The sequence below is a fragment of the Salvelinus alpinus genome, chromosome 1, assembly GCF_045679555.1.
Source record: "Salvelinus alpinus chromosome 1, SLU_Salpinus.1, whole genome shotgun sequence".
In the NCBI taxonomy this organism is placed as follows: Eukaryota; Metazoa; Chordata; class Actinopteri; order Salmoniformes; family Salmonidae; genus Salvelinus; species Salvelinus alpinus.
In genome coordinates, this window is record NC_092086.1 from 91,260,120 (window position 1) to 91,274,309 (window position 14,190).

General features: G+C 43.7%; 1 protein-coding gene across 1 annotated transcript in view; it reads left to right on the forward strand.

Annotated features, from left to right (window-relative positions):
* The window catches only part of LOC139534078 (cGMP-dependent 3',5'-cyclic phosphodiesterase-like), a 36,745-nt gene extending 22,663 nt beyond the window's left edge, over positions 1-14,082 (forward strand). Inside the window, exons 15-30 of the mRNA XM_071332790.1 lie at positions 3,017-3,056; positions 3,153-3,216; positions 6,953-7,034; positions 7,165-7,339; positions 7,863-7,975; positions 8,152-8,229; positions 8,354-8,476; positions 8,567-8,760; positions 8,861-8,948; positions 10,582-10,629; positions 10,919-10,993; positions 11,102-11,201; positions 11,304-11,416; positions 11,569-11,607; positions 11,736-11,842; positions 12,010-14,082. Of these exons, the coding sequence (XP_071188891.1) occupies positions 3,017-3,056; positions 3,153-3,216; positions 6,953-7,034; positions 7,165-7,339; positions 7,863-7,975; positions 8,152-8,229; positions 8,354-8,476; positions 8,567-8,760; positions 8,861-8,948; positions 10,582-10,629; positions 10,919-10,993; positions 11,102-11,201; positions 11,304-11,416; positions 11,569-11,607; positions 11,736-11,842; positions 12,010-12,265 (1,695 nt within the window). The 3' untranslated portion in view covers positions 12,266-14,082. The remainder of the gene's footprint in view (positions 1-3,016; positions 3,057-3,152; positions 3,217-6,952; positions 7,035-7,164; positions 7,340-7,862; positions 7,976-8,151; positions 8,230-8,353; positions 8,477-8,566; positions 8,761-8,860; positions 8,949-10,581; positions 10,630-10,918; positions 10,994-11,101; positions 11,202-11,303; positions 11,417-11,568; positions 11,608-11,735; positions 11,843-12,009) is intronic.
* The last annotated feature ends 108 nt before the right edge of the window (positions 14,083-14,190 follow it).

Sequence of the window (14,190 nt, forward strand, 5' to 3'; positions counted from 1 at the left end):
TAGCCACCCTTTGCCTCGATGACAGCTTTGCACACTTGGCATTCTCTCAACCAGCTTCATGAAGTAGTCACCTGGAATGCATTTCAATTAACAGGTGTGCCTTGTTAATTTGTGGAATTAGTTTCCTTCTTAATGCGTTTGAGACAATCAGTTAACTGTGACAAGGTAGGGGTGGTATACAGAAGATAGCCCTATTACGGTCCATATTATGGCAAGAACAGCACAAATAAGCAAAGATAAATGACAGTCAATTACTTTAAGACATGAAGGTCAGTCAATCCAGAAAATGTCAAGAACTTTAAAAGTTTATTCAAGTACAGTAGCAAAAAACATCAAGCACTATGATGAAACTGGCTCTCATGAGGACTGCCACAGGAAAGGAAGACCCAGAGTTACCTCTGCTGCAGAGGATACGTTCATTAGAGTTACCAGCCTCAGAAATTGCAGCCCAAATAAATGCTTCACAGAGTTCAAGTAACAGACATCTCAAGATCAACTTTTCAGCGGCGACTGCATGAATCAGGCCTTCATGGTCAAATTGCTGCAAAGAAACCACTACTAAAGGACACCAATAATAAGAAGAGACTTGCTTAGGCCAAGAAACATGAGCAATGGACATTAGACCAATGGAAATCTGTTCTTTGGTCTGATGAGTCCAAATTTGAGATTTTTGGTTCCAACCGCAGTGTCTTTGTGAGAAGCAGAATAGGTGAACAGATGATCTCTGCATGTGTAGTTTCCACCGTGAAGCATGGAGGTGGTGTGATGATGTGGGGGTGCTTTGCTGGTGACACTGTCAGTGATTTATTTAGAATTCAAGGCACACTTAACCAGCATGGCTACCACAACATTCTGCAGCGATACGCCATCCCATCTGGTTTGCGCTTAGTGGGACTATCATTTGTTTTTCAACAGGACAATGACCCAACACACCTCCAGGCTGTGTAAGGGCTATTTGACCAATAAGGAGAGTGATGGAGTGCTGCATCAGATGACCTGGCCTCCACAATCACTCGACCTCAACCCAATTGAGATGGTTTGGGATGATGGCTAATGGCTAAGACCATTTTGTCTAGTAATCTTTTTGATGTGGTAAAAAGTTATATAAATGGCTGAACAACTACATGAAAGTATTCATAAAACATAAAGGAAAGTTAAACGTACAGATGGTGACAGCACAAGGGCTATGAAAGACAGGATGACGAAGAATGAAAGATGTGTAACGGCTGTCATTGGTGGAAGAAGGTGAGGACCAAGGTGCAGCGTGGTAAGTGTTCATGATGTTTAATAATCATCAAAACACTGAATAACAAAATAACAAAGAAACAACCGAAAACAGTTCTGTCTGGTGCAGACACACAAAGACTGAAAATAACCACCCACAAAACCCAACAGAAAACAGGCTACCTAAATATGGTTCCCAATCAGGGACAACGATTTGACAGCTGCCTCTGATTGAGAACCATATCAGGCCAAACACAGAAATAGAAAATCATAGAAAAACTAACATAGACAACCCACCCAACTCACGCCCTGACCATACTAAAACAAAAGACAAAACAAAGGAACTAAGGTCAGAACATGACAGTACCAGGACAGGACAGACGGGCAGCTCAGGCGGCGCTGGACAGACGGGCAGCTCAGGCGGCGCTGGACAGACGGGCATCTCAGGCGGCGTTGGACAGACGGGCAGCTCAGGCGGCGCTGGACAGACGGGCAGCTCAGGCGGCGCTGGACAGACGGGCAGCTCAGGCGGCGCTGGACAGACGGGAGACTCAGGCCTGCTGAGGCGCACAGTAGGCCTGGTGCGTGGTGCCGGAACTGGTGGTACCGGGCTGGGGACACGCACCACTGGGCGAGTGCGAGGAGCAGGAACAGGGCATACTGGACCCTGGAGGCGCACAGTAGGCCTGGTGCGTGGTGCCGGAACTGGTGGTACCGGGCTGGGAACACGCACCTCAAGCCGAGTGTGGGGTGCTGGAACTGGAGGCCTGGTACGTGGCGCCGCCACCGGAGGGCTGGTGCGTGGGGCTTCCACAGGAAGGCTGGTTCTTAGAGAAGGCACCGGATAGACCGGACCGTGAGGCGCACTACAGGTCTCGAGCACCGAGCCTGCCCAACCCTACCTGGCTGAATACTCCCCATAGCCATGCCAGTGCGGCGAGGTGGAATAAGCCGCACTGGGCTATGTACACGTACAGGAGACACCATGCGTAGGGCTGGTGCCATGTACCCCGGCCCGAGGAGACGCACTGGAGACCAGATGCGTAGAGCCGGTTTCATGGCACCTGGCTCGATGCCCACTCTAGCCCGGCCGATACGAGGCGCTGCAATGTACCGCACGGGGCTATGCACACACACACGTGCGCCTCATGGCATAACACGGTGCCTGCCCGGTCCCTCTCTCTCCACGGTAAGCACGGGGAGTTGGCTCAGGTCTCCTCTGATTGAGAACCATATCAGACCAAACACAGAAATAGAAAATCATAGAAAAACTAACATACTAAAACAAAAGACAAAACAAAGGAACTAAGGTCAGAACGTGACAAGATGATTACATTCAGGATTGTCAAAAAGTAGCTAGATAACAACAACCAACTACTTCTTGTTTTGTGTACTTCTGTGGTCGCAAAAAGCCGGTGTAGTCTGGCTGTAGTGTTGTGATACTTATTTACTACTAACATCAAGTAGTAAAAATCTACCTGATTACTACTGGAAACACTACTGTTTCCTACTGAAAAGTACACAACTCTACTTGTGTATCTTGAGTAATGCATAAACTACACATTCACTTTACAATCCCTACAAGTCTCTACATAGTCACTACTGCGCGACAAGGTTTTATGTAGTAATTCAGTAGTACTTTGAGGGACTGACCACCCAATTTACTGAGCCTTGCTCGGAGTGACTGCCCTTTGTCCATCACGATCCCTAACTTGGTGAGAATCTTTAGCTAGCCCACAAATACGCTTCTAGTCTTCTCAACTGTTTCCTGTGTTTGTCTGTGTTCATATAGGCACTGCTTCAGGTCGCTAAAAACCTTTTCACACACCTGGGTAAGTATCATACTTTACCTATTATCCTTGTTTTAGTAGCACAGTGAGGCATCATTTTTTGCTGTTATAACAACATTTATATATCTCGGTCTCCAGATGATGTATCAGTCCTGCTAAAAGAGATCATTGCAGAAGCACGGAGTCTCACCAGTGCAGAAATGTAAGTACTGTATTACCATAAGGCTATCACAAGCATTGTAACAAAAGCCTAAAGCTGTGTTCGAATACTCATACTAACCGCACTATTTGTGACGTGAATTGAGTATATAGTATGCTTATAGGTCATAGTATGGATATAGTTAGTATGCCAAAGTTCCCGGATGTCGTACTAAATTCGCCAAAATACGAAGTATAAATGCACTGGACACTATTTCCGTGCTTTAGGGTCCTTTAGGGTCCATAATACAATTCTTCAGAAAATGGGCGTGGCTTCACGACATTTTCAGATTTGAAGAAAATTGAGGAAAATATGCAGCCGAAGCAAAGAAATCGGACGAGAGTGGATAGAAATTCATTAATTTAACTAATTATGACAAATGTTAAGAAAATGTTGAGCAATGTAATAAAGTAATGACTTTTCTAATAATTTGACAATTTGTTAGATACGCTATCCTTATGAACTGCATAGCATTACAGCAGAATGTATCGGTATGTTAGCCAGTTACCTAACGTTAGTTGGCTACTAATACATCGAACTTGCCAGGCAGTATATTAACTATATGCTATCTAACTAACCACCCAATGTTTATTGACTTGATTATTTACATCATTTTTAGCTAAGTGGTAGAGTCATTGTGCGTTTCAATGGACATTATTAATTCTGGCTATCTACTCAGATTTCAGAGCACTCTCCCGCAGAATAACTGATGAATTTACTAACGCTCAACACCCGTTGAATATGGCCGGTGTCAGTAAACGTCGGCAAAATAAGTGTAATTAAGGCAGTCATTGTAAATAAGAATTAAAAAATATATATATATCTTGTTGCCAGCAGTACAGTTACAGTCACCAACGCTCTGGATAACATGAAAACAGCTTAACCAGCTGTGCTGGGGTGAGTAAAATGGTCAGAGTGAGGTGTTCTCATTTGTGTCTGGAAGTAGTTAGCCAACGTTAGCCAGTTAGCTTGGGTGCTTGACTGCCATTGAATGCTACAAAAGCGAAACGCTCTGAATTTACAAATGGACAATCTGACAACACTCTAGAGACTTACGAACGCCCAGAGCGCACTCTGGCACTCCAGATTGAATTTACACACAACCAAAATCATAAAATGTTTAGTTAGTCATTTGTTATACTAACAAGCTAGCAACAGGTTGCATAGCAACAGCATCAATTTCCGGTAGACAAGCAAAGCTCTAGTACGCTCAACTGAAATGATACCGTTCGCTTACAGTATACTAAAATGATCTAATAGTATCGTGGCAATTTCCTGTATTACCAAATGAGGAGAGTTACAAACCACACACCAGTCAGAGTTATACTTAAACTTCATCTTTAATAATATGAGCTTTACAATAGCCCTTTGACTCTCAGATCAATTCAGTGTCTATAATGAATTCTGAGAGTCCCTACACAAGAATACAAAGATCTTTTATAGCCAAGATACACCCCTCTCAACTTACATGATGAACCACAGATCTTAGGAACAGTTCACAAAGAAATACTTTTACTTGAGAGAGGAGTCCCCCATAGCCAGATAGCATTCGCTATAAATTATCGTTCAGTTTGGTCTCTAAGACGAGGTTCTAATCTCTTTCCTGGTACTTCATAGTACAAAACTATTACCTTATCCAATGGCATAACTCAATTGTCAACTCTAGATACTCCCATCTTAAGTAAACCCCCTCTTGACCCCACTCCTGGACAAGCTCACTGAGGGGAGTGACTTGCGCACAGACATTGTGGAGACAAGTAATTGGTTCCCCTTTAATCACACTTAATCACACCATCCCTTCACATGGTTTAACAGATACATTCACATATGAAGACAATGTTCCATCCTGTCCTCTTCCCTTTCTGATATTCTGCATAGCACTAGAGACATGTAAAAGACAAGCCTGACCTCTCCCCTCTCTGGGCCCCAAATGACTGAGCCCCAGCTTAGAAAAATGTGCAACTGCCAACACTATAGTCCAAACGGATACATTCTAATGACAAGTATCTCACATAAGCATATTATGTAAATAAAACATATTATTTATCTATGTTACCCAACTAATTCTGATTCATCCTCCACAACAGTCGTGGCCAAAAGTTTTGAGAATGACACAAATATTAATTTTCATAAAGTCTGCTGCCTCAGTTTGTATGATGGCAATTTGCATATACTCCAGAATGTTATGAAGAGTGATCAGATGAATTGCAATTAATTGCAAAGTCCCTCGTTGTCATGCAAATGAACTGAATCCCCAAAAAACATTTCCAATGCATTTCAGCCCTGCCACAAAAGGACCAGCTGACATCATGTCAGTGATTCTCTCGTTAACACAGGTGTGAGTGTTGACGAGGACAAGGCTGAAGATCACTCTGTCATGCTGATTGAGTTTGAATAACAGACTGGAAGCTTCAAAAGGAGGGTGGTGCTTGGAATCATTGTTCTTGCTCTGTCAGCCATGGTTACCTGCAAGGAAACACATGCCGTCGTCATTGCTTTGCACAAAAAGGGCTTCACAGGCAAGGATATTTCTGCCAGTAAGATTGCACCTAAATCAACCATTTATCGGATCATCAAGAACTTCAAGGAGAGTGGTTCAATTGTTGTGAAGAAGGCTTCAGGGCGCTCAAGAAAGTCCTGCAAGCGCCAGGACCGTCTCCTAAAGTTGATTCAGCTGCGGGATCGGGGCACCACCAGTACAGAGCTTGCTCAGGAATGGCAGCAGGCAGGTGTGAGTGCATCTGCAAACACAGTGAGGCGAAGACTTTTGGAGGATGGCCTGTTGTCAAGAAGGGCAGCAAAGAAGCCACTTCTCTCCAGGAAAATCATCAGGGACAGACTGATATTCTGTAAAAGGTACAGGGATTGGACTGCTGAGGACTGGGGTAAAGTCATTTCTCTGATGAATCCCCTTTCCTGATTGTTTGGGGCATCCGGAAAAAAAGCTTGTCCGGAGAAGACAAGGTGAGCGCTACCATCAGTCCTGTGTCATGCCAACAGTAAAGCATCCTGAGATCATTCATCTGTGGGGTTGCTTCTCAGCCAAGGGAGTGGGCTCACTCACAATTTTGCCTAAGAAGCAGCCATGAATAAAGAATGGTACCAACACATCCCCAGAGAGAAACTTCTCCCAACCATCCAGGCACAGTTTGGTGACGAACAATGCCTTTTCCAACATGATGGAGCACCTTACCATAAGGCAAAAGCGATAACTAAGTGGCACAGGGAACAAAACATTGATATTTTGGGTCCATGGCCAGGAAACTCCCCAGAACTTGTGGTCATTCCTCAAGGGGCGGGTGGACAAACAAAAACCCACAAATTCTGACAAACTCCAAGCATTGATTATGCAAGAATGGGCTGCCATCAGTCAGGATGTGGCCCAGAAGTGAATTGACAGCGTGCCAGGGCAGATTGCAGAGGTCTTGAAAAAGAAGGGTCAACACTGCAAATATTGCATCAATATGTAATTGTCAATGTAATTGTCAATAGAAGCCTTTGACACTTATAAATTGCTTGTAATTATACTTCAGTATTCCATAGTAACATCTGACAACAATATCTAAAGATACTGAAGCAGCAAAATCTGTGGAAATTAATATTTGTGTCATTCTCAAAACTTTTGGCCACGACTGTATATATATACTCATTAAGTATGTAGTATACAGTATGTTAGTATGGGTATTCGAGCACAGCCTTAGTATCACTGATTAATATGGCCCATCTTTCTCTCCTCCAGTTGTTCTGTGTTCCTGTTGGACAGTGTCAGTCATGAGCTGGTTGCCAAGGTGTTTGATGGAGGAGTGGTTATCAATGAGGAAGTGGGTCTTTATCCTAAACTCACTCACATCACAGCCCTAATCCACAGACTTTAAGTTTAGTAAAAGATAACATTTAATTGTAAATGGATGTTATTTCCATAGTATAATTGCCTTTTTCTTCTCGTCTCAGACAGAGCTGCGTATTCCTGCTGATCAGGGCATAGCAGGCCATGTGGCCACCACAGGGAAGATCCTCAACATCATAGATGCCTACTCCCACCCTCTCTTCTACCGCGCCGTGGACGACAGCACAGGCTTCAGGACACGCAACATCCTCTGCTTCCCAATAAAGGACGAACACGGAGGTCTGTCTCTGTCTCTCTTTGTCTTTCTCTCTCCATTTCCCCCTCTCCCTATTTCTTTTTTTCTTTTTGTATTATTTTACCCCTTTTTCTCCCCAATTTTGTGGTATCCAATTGGTAGTAGTTACTGTCTTGTCTCATCACTGCAACTCCCGTATGGACTCGGGAGAGGCGAAGGTCGAGAGCCATGCGTCCTCCGAAACACAACCCAACCAAGCCGCACTGCTTCTTGACACAACGCACATCCAACCCGGAAGCCAGCCGCACCAATGTGTCGGAGGAAACACCGTACACCTAGCTACCTGGTCAGCGTGCACTGCACCCGGCCCACCACAGGAGTCGCTAGTGCACCATGAGACAAGGATATCCCTTCTGGCCAAACCTTCCTAACCCGGATGACGCTGGGCCAATTGTGCGTCGCCCCATGAGCCTCCCGGTCGCGACCCCTCTCCCTATTTCTGATCTATATCTATACACATACATCTATCATCTTTCTCTTTCTCCCTCTCTTTCTCTGTTGATTCAGAAGTGATTGGGGTGGCTGAGCTGGTCAACAAGACTAATGGACCATGGTTCACCCGCCTGGATGAGGACTTGGCCACAGCCTTCTCCATATACTGTGGCATCAGCATCGCTCATGTGAGTGCACAGGCATCCCCTTTGTGTATCATTTAGACCTTATAACTGATTATTACTTCATATATTTTTTTCTATAGAGTAAGGATATTGATAGATTGTTGATGACACATTAGTGTCATCTACAACAATGTTGTCATCATGATGAATGACTCCTGTGCTCTCTGTTCCTCCCCCAGTCCCTCCTGTATAAGAGGGTCGACGAAGCCCAGTTTAGGAGTCAGCTGGCTAATGAGATGATGAAGTACCACATGATGGTAAAGCATCCAATCAGAGCTCTTCTTCAACCTATTCAACTAATCTCTTCAACCTATGAATGCAGATCCAGTCAGTTTGTAATGTTTGGCAGTTAATGTCCTGACCTTTGACCCTGTCTGTCAGGTGTCAGAGGAGGAAGTGACCCGGCTACTGACTGTGGGAATCCAGCCTGTAGGGGAAATCTACCCCAGCTTCTCCAGCTTCACCTACACACCTCGCTCCCTGTCAGACGACAGCACACCCACGGTGAGACAATCAACACACACTCCTGGAGAAATACACTGGTAGTATAATTTATTTTTTCTCATGTCTCTTGATCATGCCTCCTGCTTTCAGGCCATTATCAGCATGTTTGAGGACATGGGCTTCATAAACACCTACAAGATCAACATGCACATGCTGGCCAGGTTCTGTCTGATGGTGAAGAGAGGCTACAGGGATCCCCCATATCACAACTGGATGCACGCATTCTCAGTCTCTCATTTTTGCTACCTCCTCTGCAAGAACCTGGAGCTCTCCAACTACCTAGAGTATGAACACACAGAGATAAGCATTTACAAACTTTGCTACAGCAAAGTGAAACACACTCATGAACACCTAAACTCACACCGTAGCGTTCTCTTGTTTCAGAGACATCGAGATGTTTGCTCTTTTTGTGTCCTGCATGTGTCATGACTTGGACCACAGAGGGACCAACAACTCCTTCCAGGTGGCATCGGTAAGATCCCACATACCACAAACACACAGAATCCTATGCTGTATGTATATCTACAGTGCATTTGGAAAGAATTCAGACCCCGTCCCCTTTTCCACATTTTGTTATGTTACAGCCTTATTCTAAAATGTATTAAAACATTTTTTTTCCTGAATTTACACACAATACCCCATAATGACAAAGCGAAAACAGGTTTAGAAATTTTTGCAAATATATTCCAAATAAAAAACAGGAATACCTTATTTACAGTATTCAGACCTTTTGCTATGAGACACGAAATTGAGCTCAGGTGCATCCGGTTTCCATTGATCATCATTGAGATGTTTCTACAACTCGATTGGAGTCCATCTGTGGTAAATTCAATTGATTGGACATTATTTGGAAAGCCACACACCTGTCTATATAAGGCCACACAGTTGACAGTGCATGTCAGAGCAAAAACCGAGCCATGAGGTCAAAGGAATTGTCCGTAGAGCTCCGAGACAGGATTGTGTCGAGGCACAACATTTCTGCAGCATTGAAGGTCCGCAAGAACACAGTGGCCTCCATCATTCTTAAATGGAAGAAGTGTGGAACCACCAAGACTCTTCCTAGAGCTGGCCGCCCGGCCAATCAGAGCAATCGGGGGAGAAGGGCCTTGGTCAGGGAGGTGACCAAGAACCCGATGGTCACTGACAGAGCTCCAGTGTTCCTCTGTGGAGATGGGAGAACCTTCCAGAAGGACAACCATCGCTGCAGCACTCCACCAATCAGGCCTTTGTGGTAGAACGGCCAAACAGAAGCCACTCCTCAGTAAAAGGTGCGATAGGTCGCTTGGAGTTTGCCAAAAGGCACCTAAACAACTCTCTAACCATGAGAAACAAGATTCTCTGGTCTGATGAAACCAGGATTGAACTATTTTGCCTGAGTGCCAAGCGTCACATCTGGAGGAAACCTGGCACCATCCCTACGGTGAAGCATGGTGGTGGCAGCATCATGCTGTGGGGATGTTTTTCAGAGGAAGAGACTGGGAGACTAGTTAGGAACGAGGGAAAGATGAACAGTGAAGTATAGAGATTCTTAATAAAAACCTGCTCCAGAGCGCTCAGGACCTCATACTGAGGCATATGTTCACCTTCCAACAGGACAACGACCCTAAGCACAAAGCCAAGACAATGCAGGAGTGGCTTCGGGACCAGTCTCTGAATGTCCTTGAGTGGCCCAGCCAGAGCCCGGACTTGATCCCGATCAAACATCTCTTGCGAGACCTGAAAATGGCTGTGCAGCAAACCTCCCCATCCAACCTGACAGAGCTTGAGGATCTGCAGAGAAGAAATGGGAGAAACTCCCCAAATACAGGTGTGCCAAGCTTGTAGTGTCATACACAAGAAGAGTTGAGGCTGTGATCCCTGCCAAAGGTGCTTTTTAATACATTTGCAAACATTTCTAAAAACCTGTTTTTGCTTTGTCATTATGGGGTATTGTTTGTAGATTGAGGGATACTTGTTTGTTAATCCATTTTAGAGTAAGGCTGTAACGTAACAAAATATGGAAAAAGTCAAGGAGTCTGAATACTTTCCAAATGCACTGTATATCATACCAACTGCCACAGAAAAGTGTATTACACAAACACGCTCTTCTGTCTTCTTTTTTCCAGAAATCTGTGTTGGCTGGCCTGTATAGTTCTGAGGGATCTGTGCTGGAGGTAAACACAAATACTTAATGAATCAGAATGGTATTATGCATGTCCCTCATTCTTAGGAGCCGATGACATGGATGTCAATTAAGGCAGCCACCCGCACCTCTCTGATTCAGCGGGTTTGTGTTAAATGTGGACGAAAAATTTCCATTGAATGCATTCAGTTGTGCAACTGACTAGGTTCTCCCTAGGCAAAACCATGGCTCGATGGTGCACTGGGTCGTTTCTGCCCTCGAGTGGATATGAAATATAATTGCAACCTCACCACTGACATTGAATTGGCTCTCATTTCCAGAGGCACCACTTTGCTCAGACGATTGCCATACTCAACACCCAGGGCTGCAACATCTTTGAAAAGTTATCTAGAAAGGTAAAACAAAAGGCAATGTAAGGACTGTACTCTTTTCTCAAGGTTTTTTAGTTGGTGTTACAGTATACTATTTTGACTCTGTTTCCACATTGTTTTTTTGTTTGCCAGGACTACCAGAGGATGCTTGACCTGATGAGGGACATCATCCTAGCCACAGACTTGGCTCATCACCTACGGATCCTGAAGGATCTGCAGAAAATGGCCGACGGTAAGTTATCCCCCTACATCCTGTCTCAGTGTCTTATGAAAGATAGCACTTAATTTCTCTTCCATTTCTTATTATAATCATACTGTCTGTTGTGTCTTCCAGTGGGCTACAACACTAAAGACCCTCAGCACCATAACCTGCTACTGTGCCTGATCATGACCTCCTGTGACCTCTCTGACCAGACCAAGGACTGGAAGACCACCTGGAAGATCGCAGTAAGAACCCACTCAGATCTCACTCCTTTAATAACCAACGGTGTTTTCACCTTTTTTTTATCACATTTAGATCACTTTTATTGGTCTTAGTAAGATGGTGTAGGCCTCCATGCAGTATGTTCACATGAAACGCATGTCTGTTTTTGTTTCAGGGACTTATTTACAAGGAATTCTTTTCTCAAGGAGATCTGGTATGTATGGAATCTTTTTATTGCATGCCCAACATGGTATGCCTCATATTGTTTTCTGTCTCCATGTGGTACAGGGACTTTTACGATTTCCTCTGTGTGAGAGTGTGTCCCTGTGCTTGTGGCTGCAGGAGAAGGCTATGGGGAACCGTCCCAGTGAGATGATGGACAGGGAGAAGGCCTACATCCCAGAGCTGCAGACAAGCTTCATGGAGCACATAGCCATGCCCATCTATAAGTGAGCCTCTGACCGATCCCTAACCCCCAAATCTGGGAGATGATGGATGTAATTGTTCTCAGACAATGAGATGAGAACTTTTTTGTTGTTGTAATGCATATTAGTGGACCCTCCTTAGCTTGTCTGACTATACCCCCCCCCCGGCTTTCCTCTACTTCCTCCTACAGACTCCTCCAGGACCTGTTCCCCAGGTCGGCAGAGCTGTATGAAACCGTGGCTAGCAACAGAGAACAGTGGGGTAGGGTCTCTCACAAGCTCAACATTAAGCGGTGGCCCGGCAACGATTCTCTGGACTACCTAGATGCAGAGTTTGAGCAGCTACAGGATGAGCAGAACGGACAGACGGAAGAGGGAGGACAGGACAGACAGACAGAGCAGGAAATGGACGATGAGACCAATGGTAGCCCTCCAGCACAGCCCTAGGCCGCAGCAAGACAACCAAGAGTCATGGAGAACTAACACCTACATCAAAGTGATTTTGATTTTATATTATGTCATACCCAAAATGGATTGTGGCTCAATCATTATTTTATTACCTCCCCCTGCAAAGACACCTATTTTACAGGATGTAGTGTTGTGGCTGATTTGTGCACAACAATCTAAATTATAATTCTCTCACATTGCAGCAGGTGTGGAACACAATGCAGACAGCAGGGGGACACAGAAAATGATTGATTACATAGAATTGGAGAGAAGAATATTAAGATGGCTATAAACTCATTTTACAAATTTGTCTTTTGCCTTGAGTTTCTCACAATGATATTTGAATTTTGTGTGAATCTTTAAAGGCAGTTATTGAGAGTTATCAGATAGAACCATGTACATTGTAAACCAGGGGTGAACGTAGATTAACATTTTTACCGGTATGGGACACCCAGGTGCGAGCAAGCATTTTTTGAATCCCACATAAAGTACAGGGTAGCCTACTCTGCTAACACTGACAAACAGACCAATAAACACTAAAAGTGTCACTGACCCATTGACAAATACAGTGAATATGCACACACCGGGATATGGCCGATGTTCTCCGCTGGTGCCAATAAGGTAACTTAATTGAGCGAACAGTAGCATAAGAATTTTTTGATAATTAAAAGACAGATATTTTAATTGTCATCTCTTTACAGCAATAGCCATTTGCTTTCCAAACAGTTTTTCCGCGATTGTATTTTTAAATATTGCGATATGCCTGGTTGAGTCTCTGCTTTTCACTGACAGTAGTAACCCAATCATCTATTTTGTTATTTGCAGCCTGCACTGTCCAAATGGTCGGATCCTTCCGACTGTAGGCGATGCGATTGAAAACAATCCACAGGTTGTTTGTTTTTAACTAATAATCCTCTGTGGCCAAATCATGCTTTCTGGTGTAATAGCCTATTTTGAATGCTTTTATTTATGTATAGACAGGAGTAAGCTAATTAGGCCATATACTTTCGGCAATTTAATTCAATTTACTTTAGGGAAAGCTTCCCCTAGCCTTATGGCACGCCGCCTATGCCGTTTAATGTGGCATGAACACAACCAGTCATGATGTTTTCATCAAATACGCTCCTTGTAGGCTACCCGCGCACATACGTCCACTCACAAAATCATTTCAGCATCCAAAACCCAACAGTGCACTGTGCAGCCACAATTTGATGTGGCAAACATGCAGTAATGTTAAATACTTCTGTAATAACCTATAGTTATTTTGGGCATGTTGTATTAATTGTGATAGGCTCACGTTTTACCGGTAAGCACACCCCCACTATTTATTTTGCCGGGATGCCATAACGGACCATATTTTCAACCCGTTTGTAACATTGTTAATATATATACTTTGTGCCATTGTGTATATATAACAATGTTGGTGATTGGAATGTATAATGTAGACCTACTGTGTATATTTTTTAAGTTATCAATTTACTAGTTTATAGCACACATATTTTTCTTAACATGTTTCTTCTCCCCTGTATCCCCTCCAAACACTGTTTTCAGAGTTTGTGTAAATCTGATCTGATTTGGACATTGCTTTTTGAATTTGTGACATGTAGAAATGGCATGGGGTCGATATGCATTTTGGTTTTTGTAACAGCTAACTATATTAAGTTCTTATGTTGATGTGTCTGTTTGCCTTTTTCAATTTCCAAATACCAAAAATATAGATAATTCTGTGAATTCTTGAATGTACATGTTAACATGATGCACTGGATATTTATATTTGTTCCTAATATCTGTGGACAAATAAAATGTTTTGCACACAATGTGTTGAGTACTTGTCCATTCTCAATCCTCATCTTCTCTCCCCATATTTCTCTTTAAAAGAAATCCCTAATACTGGAGCATTTATCTCTTGATAGTGTTGATGTGGT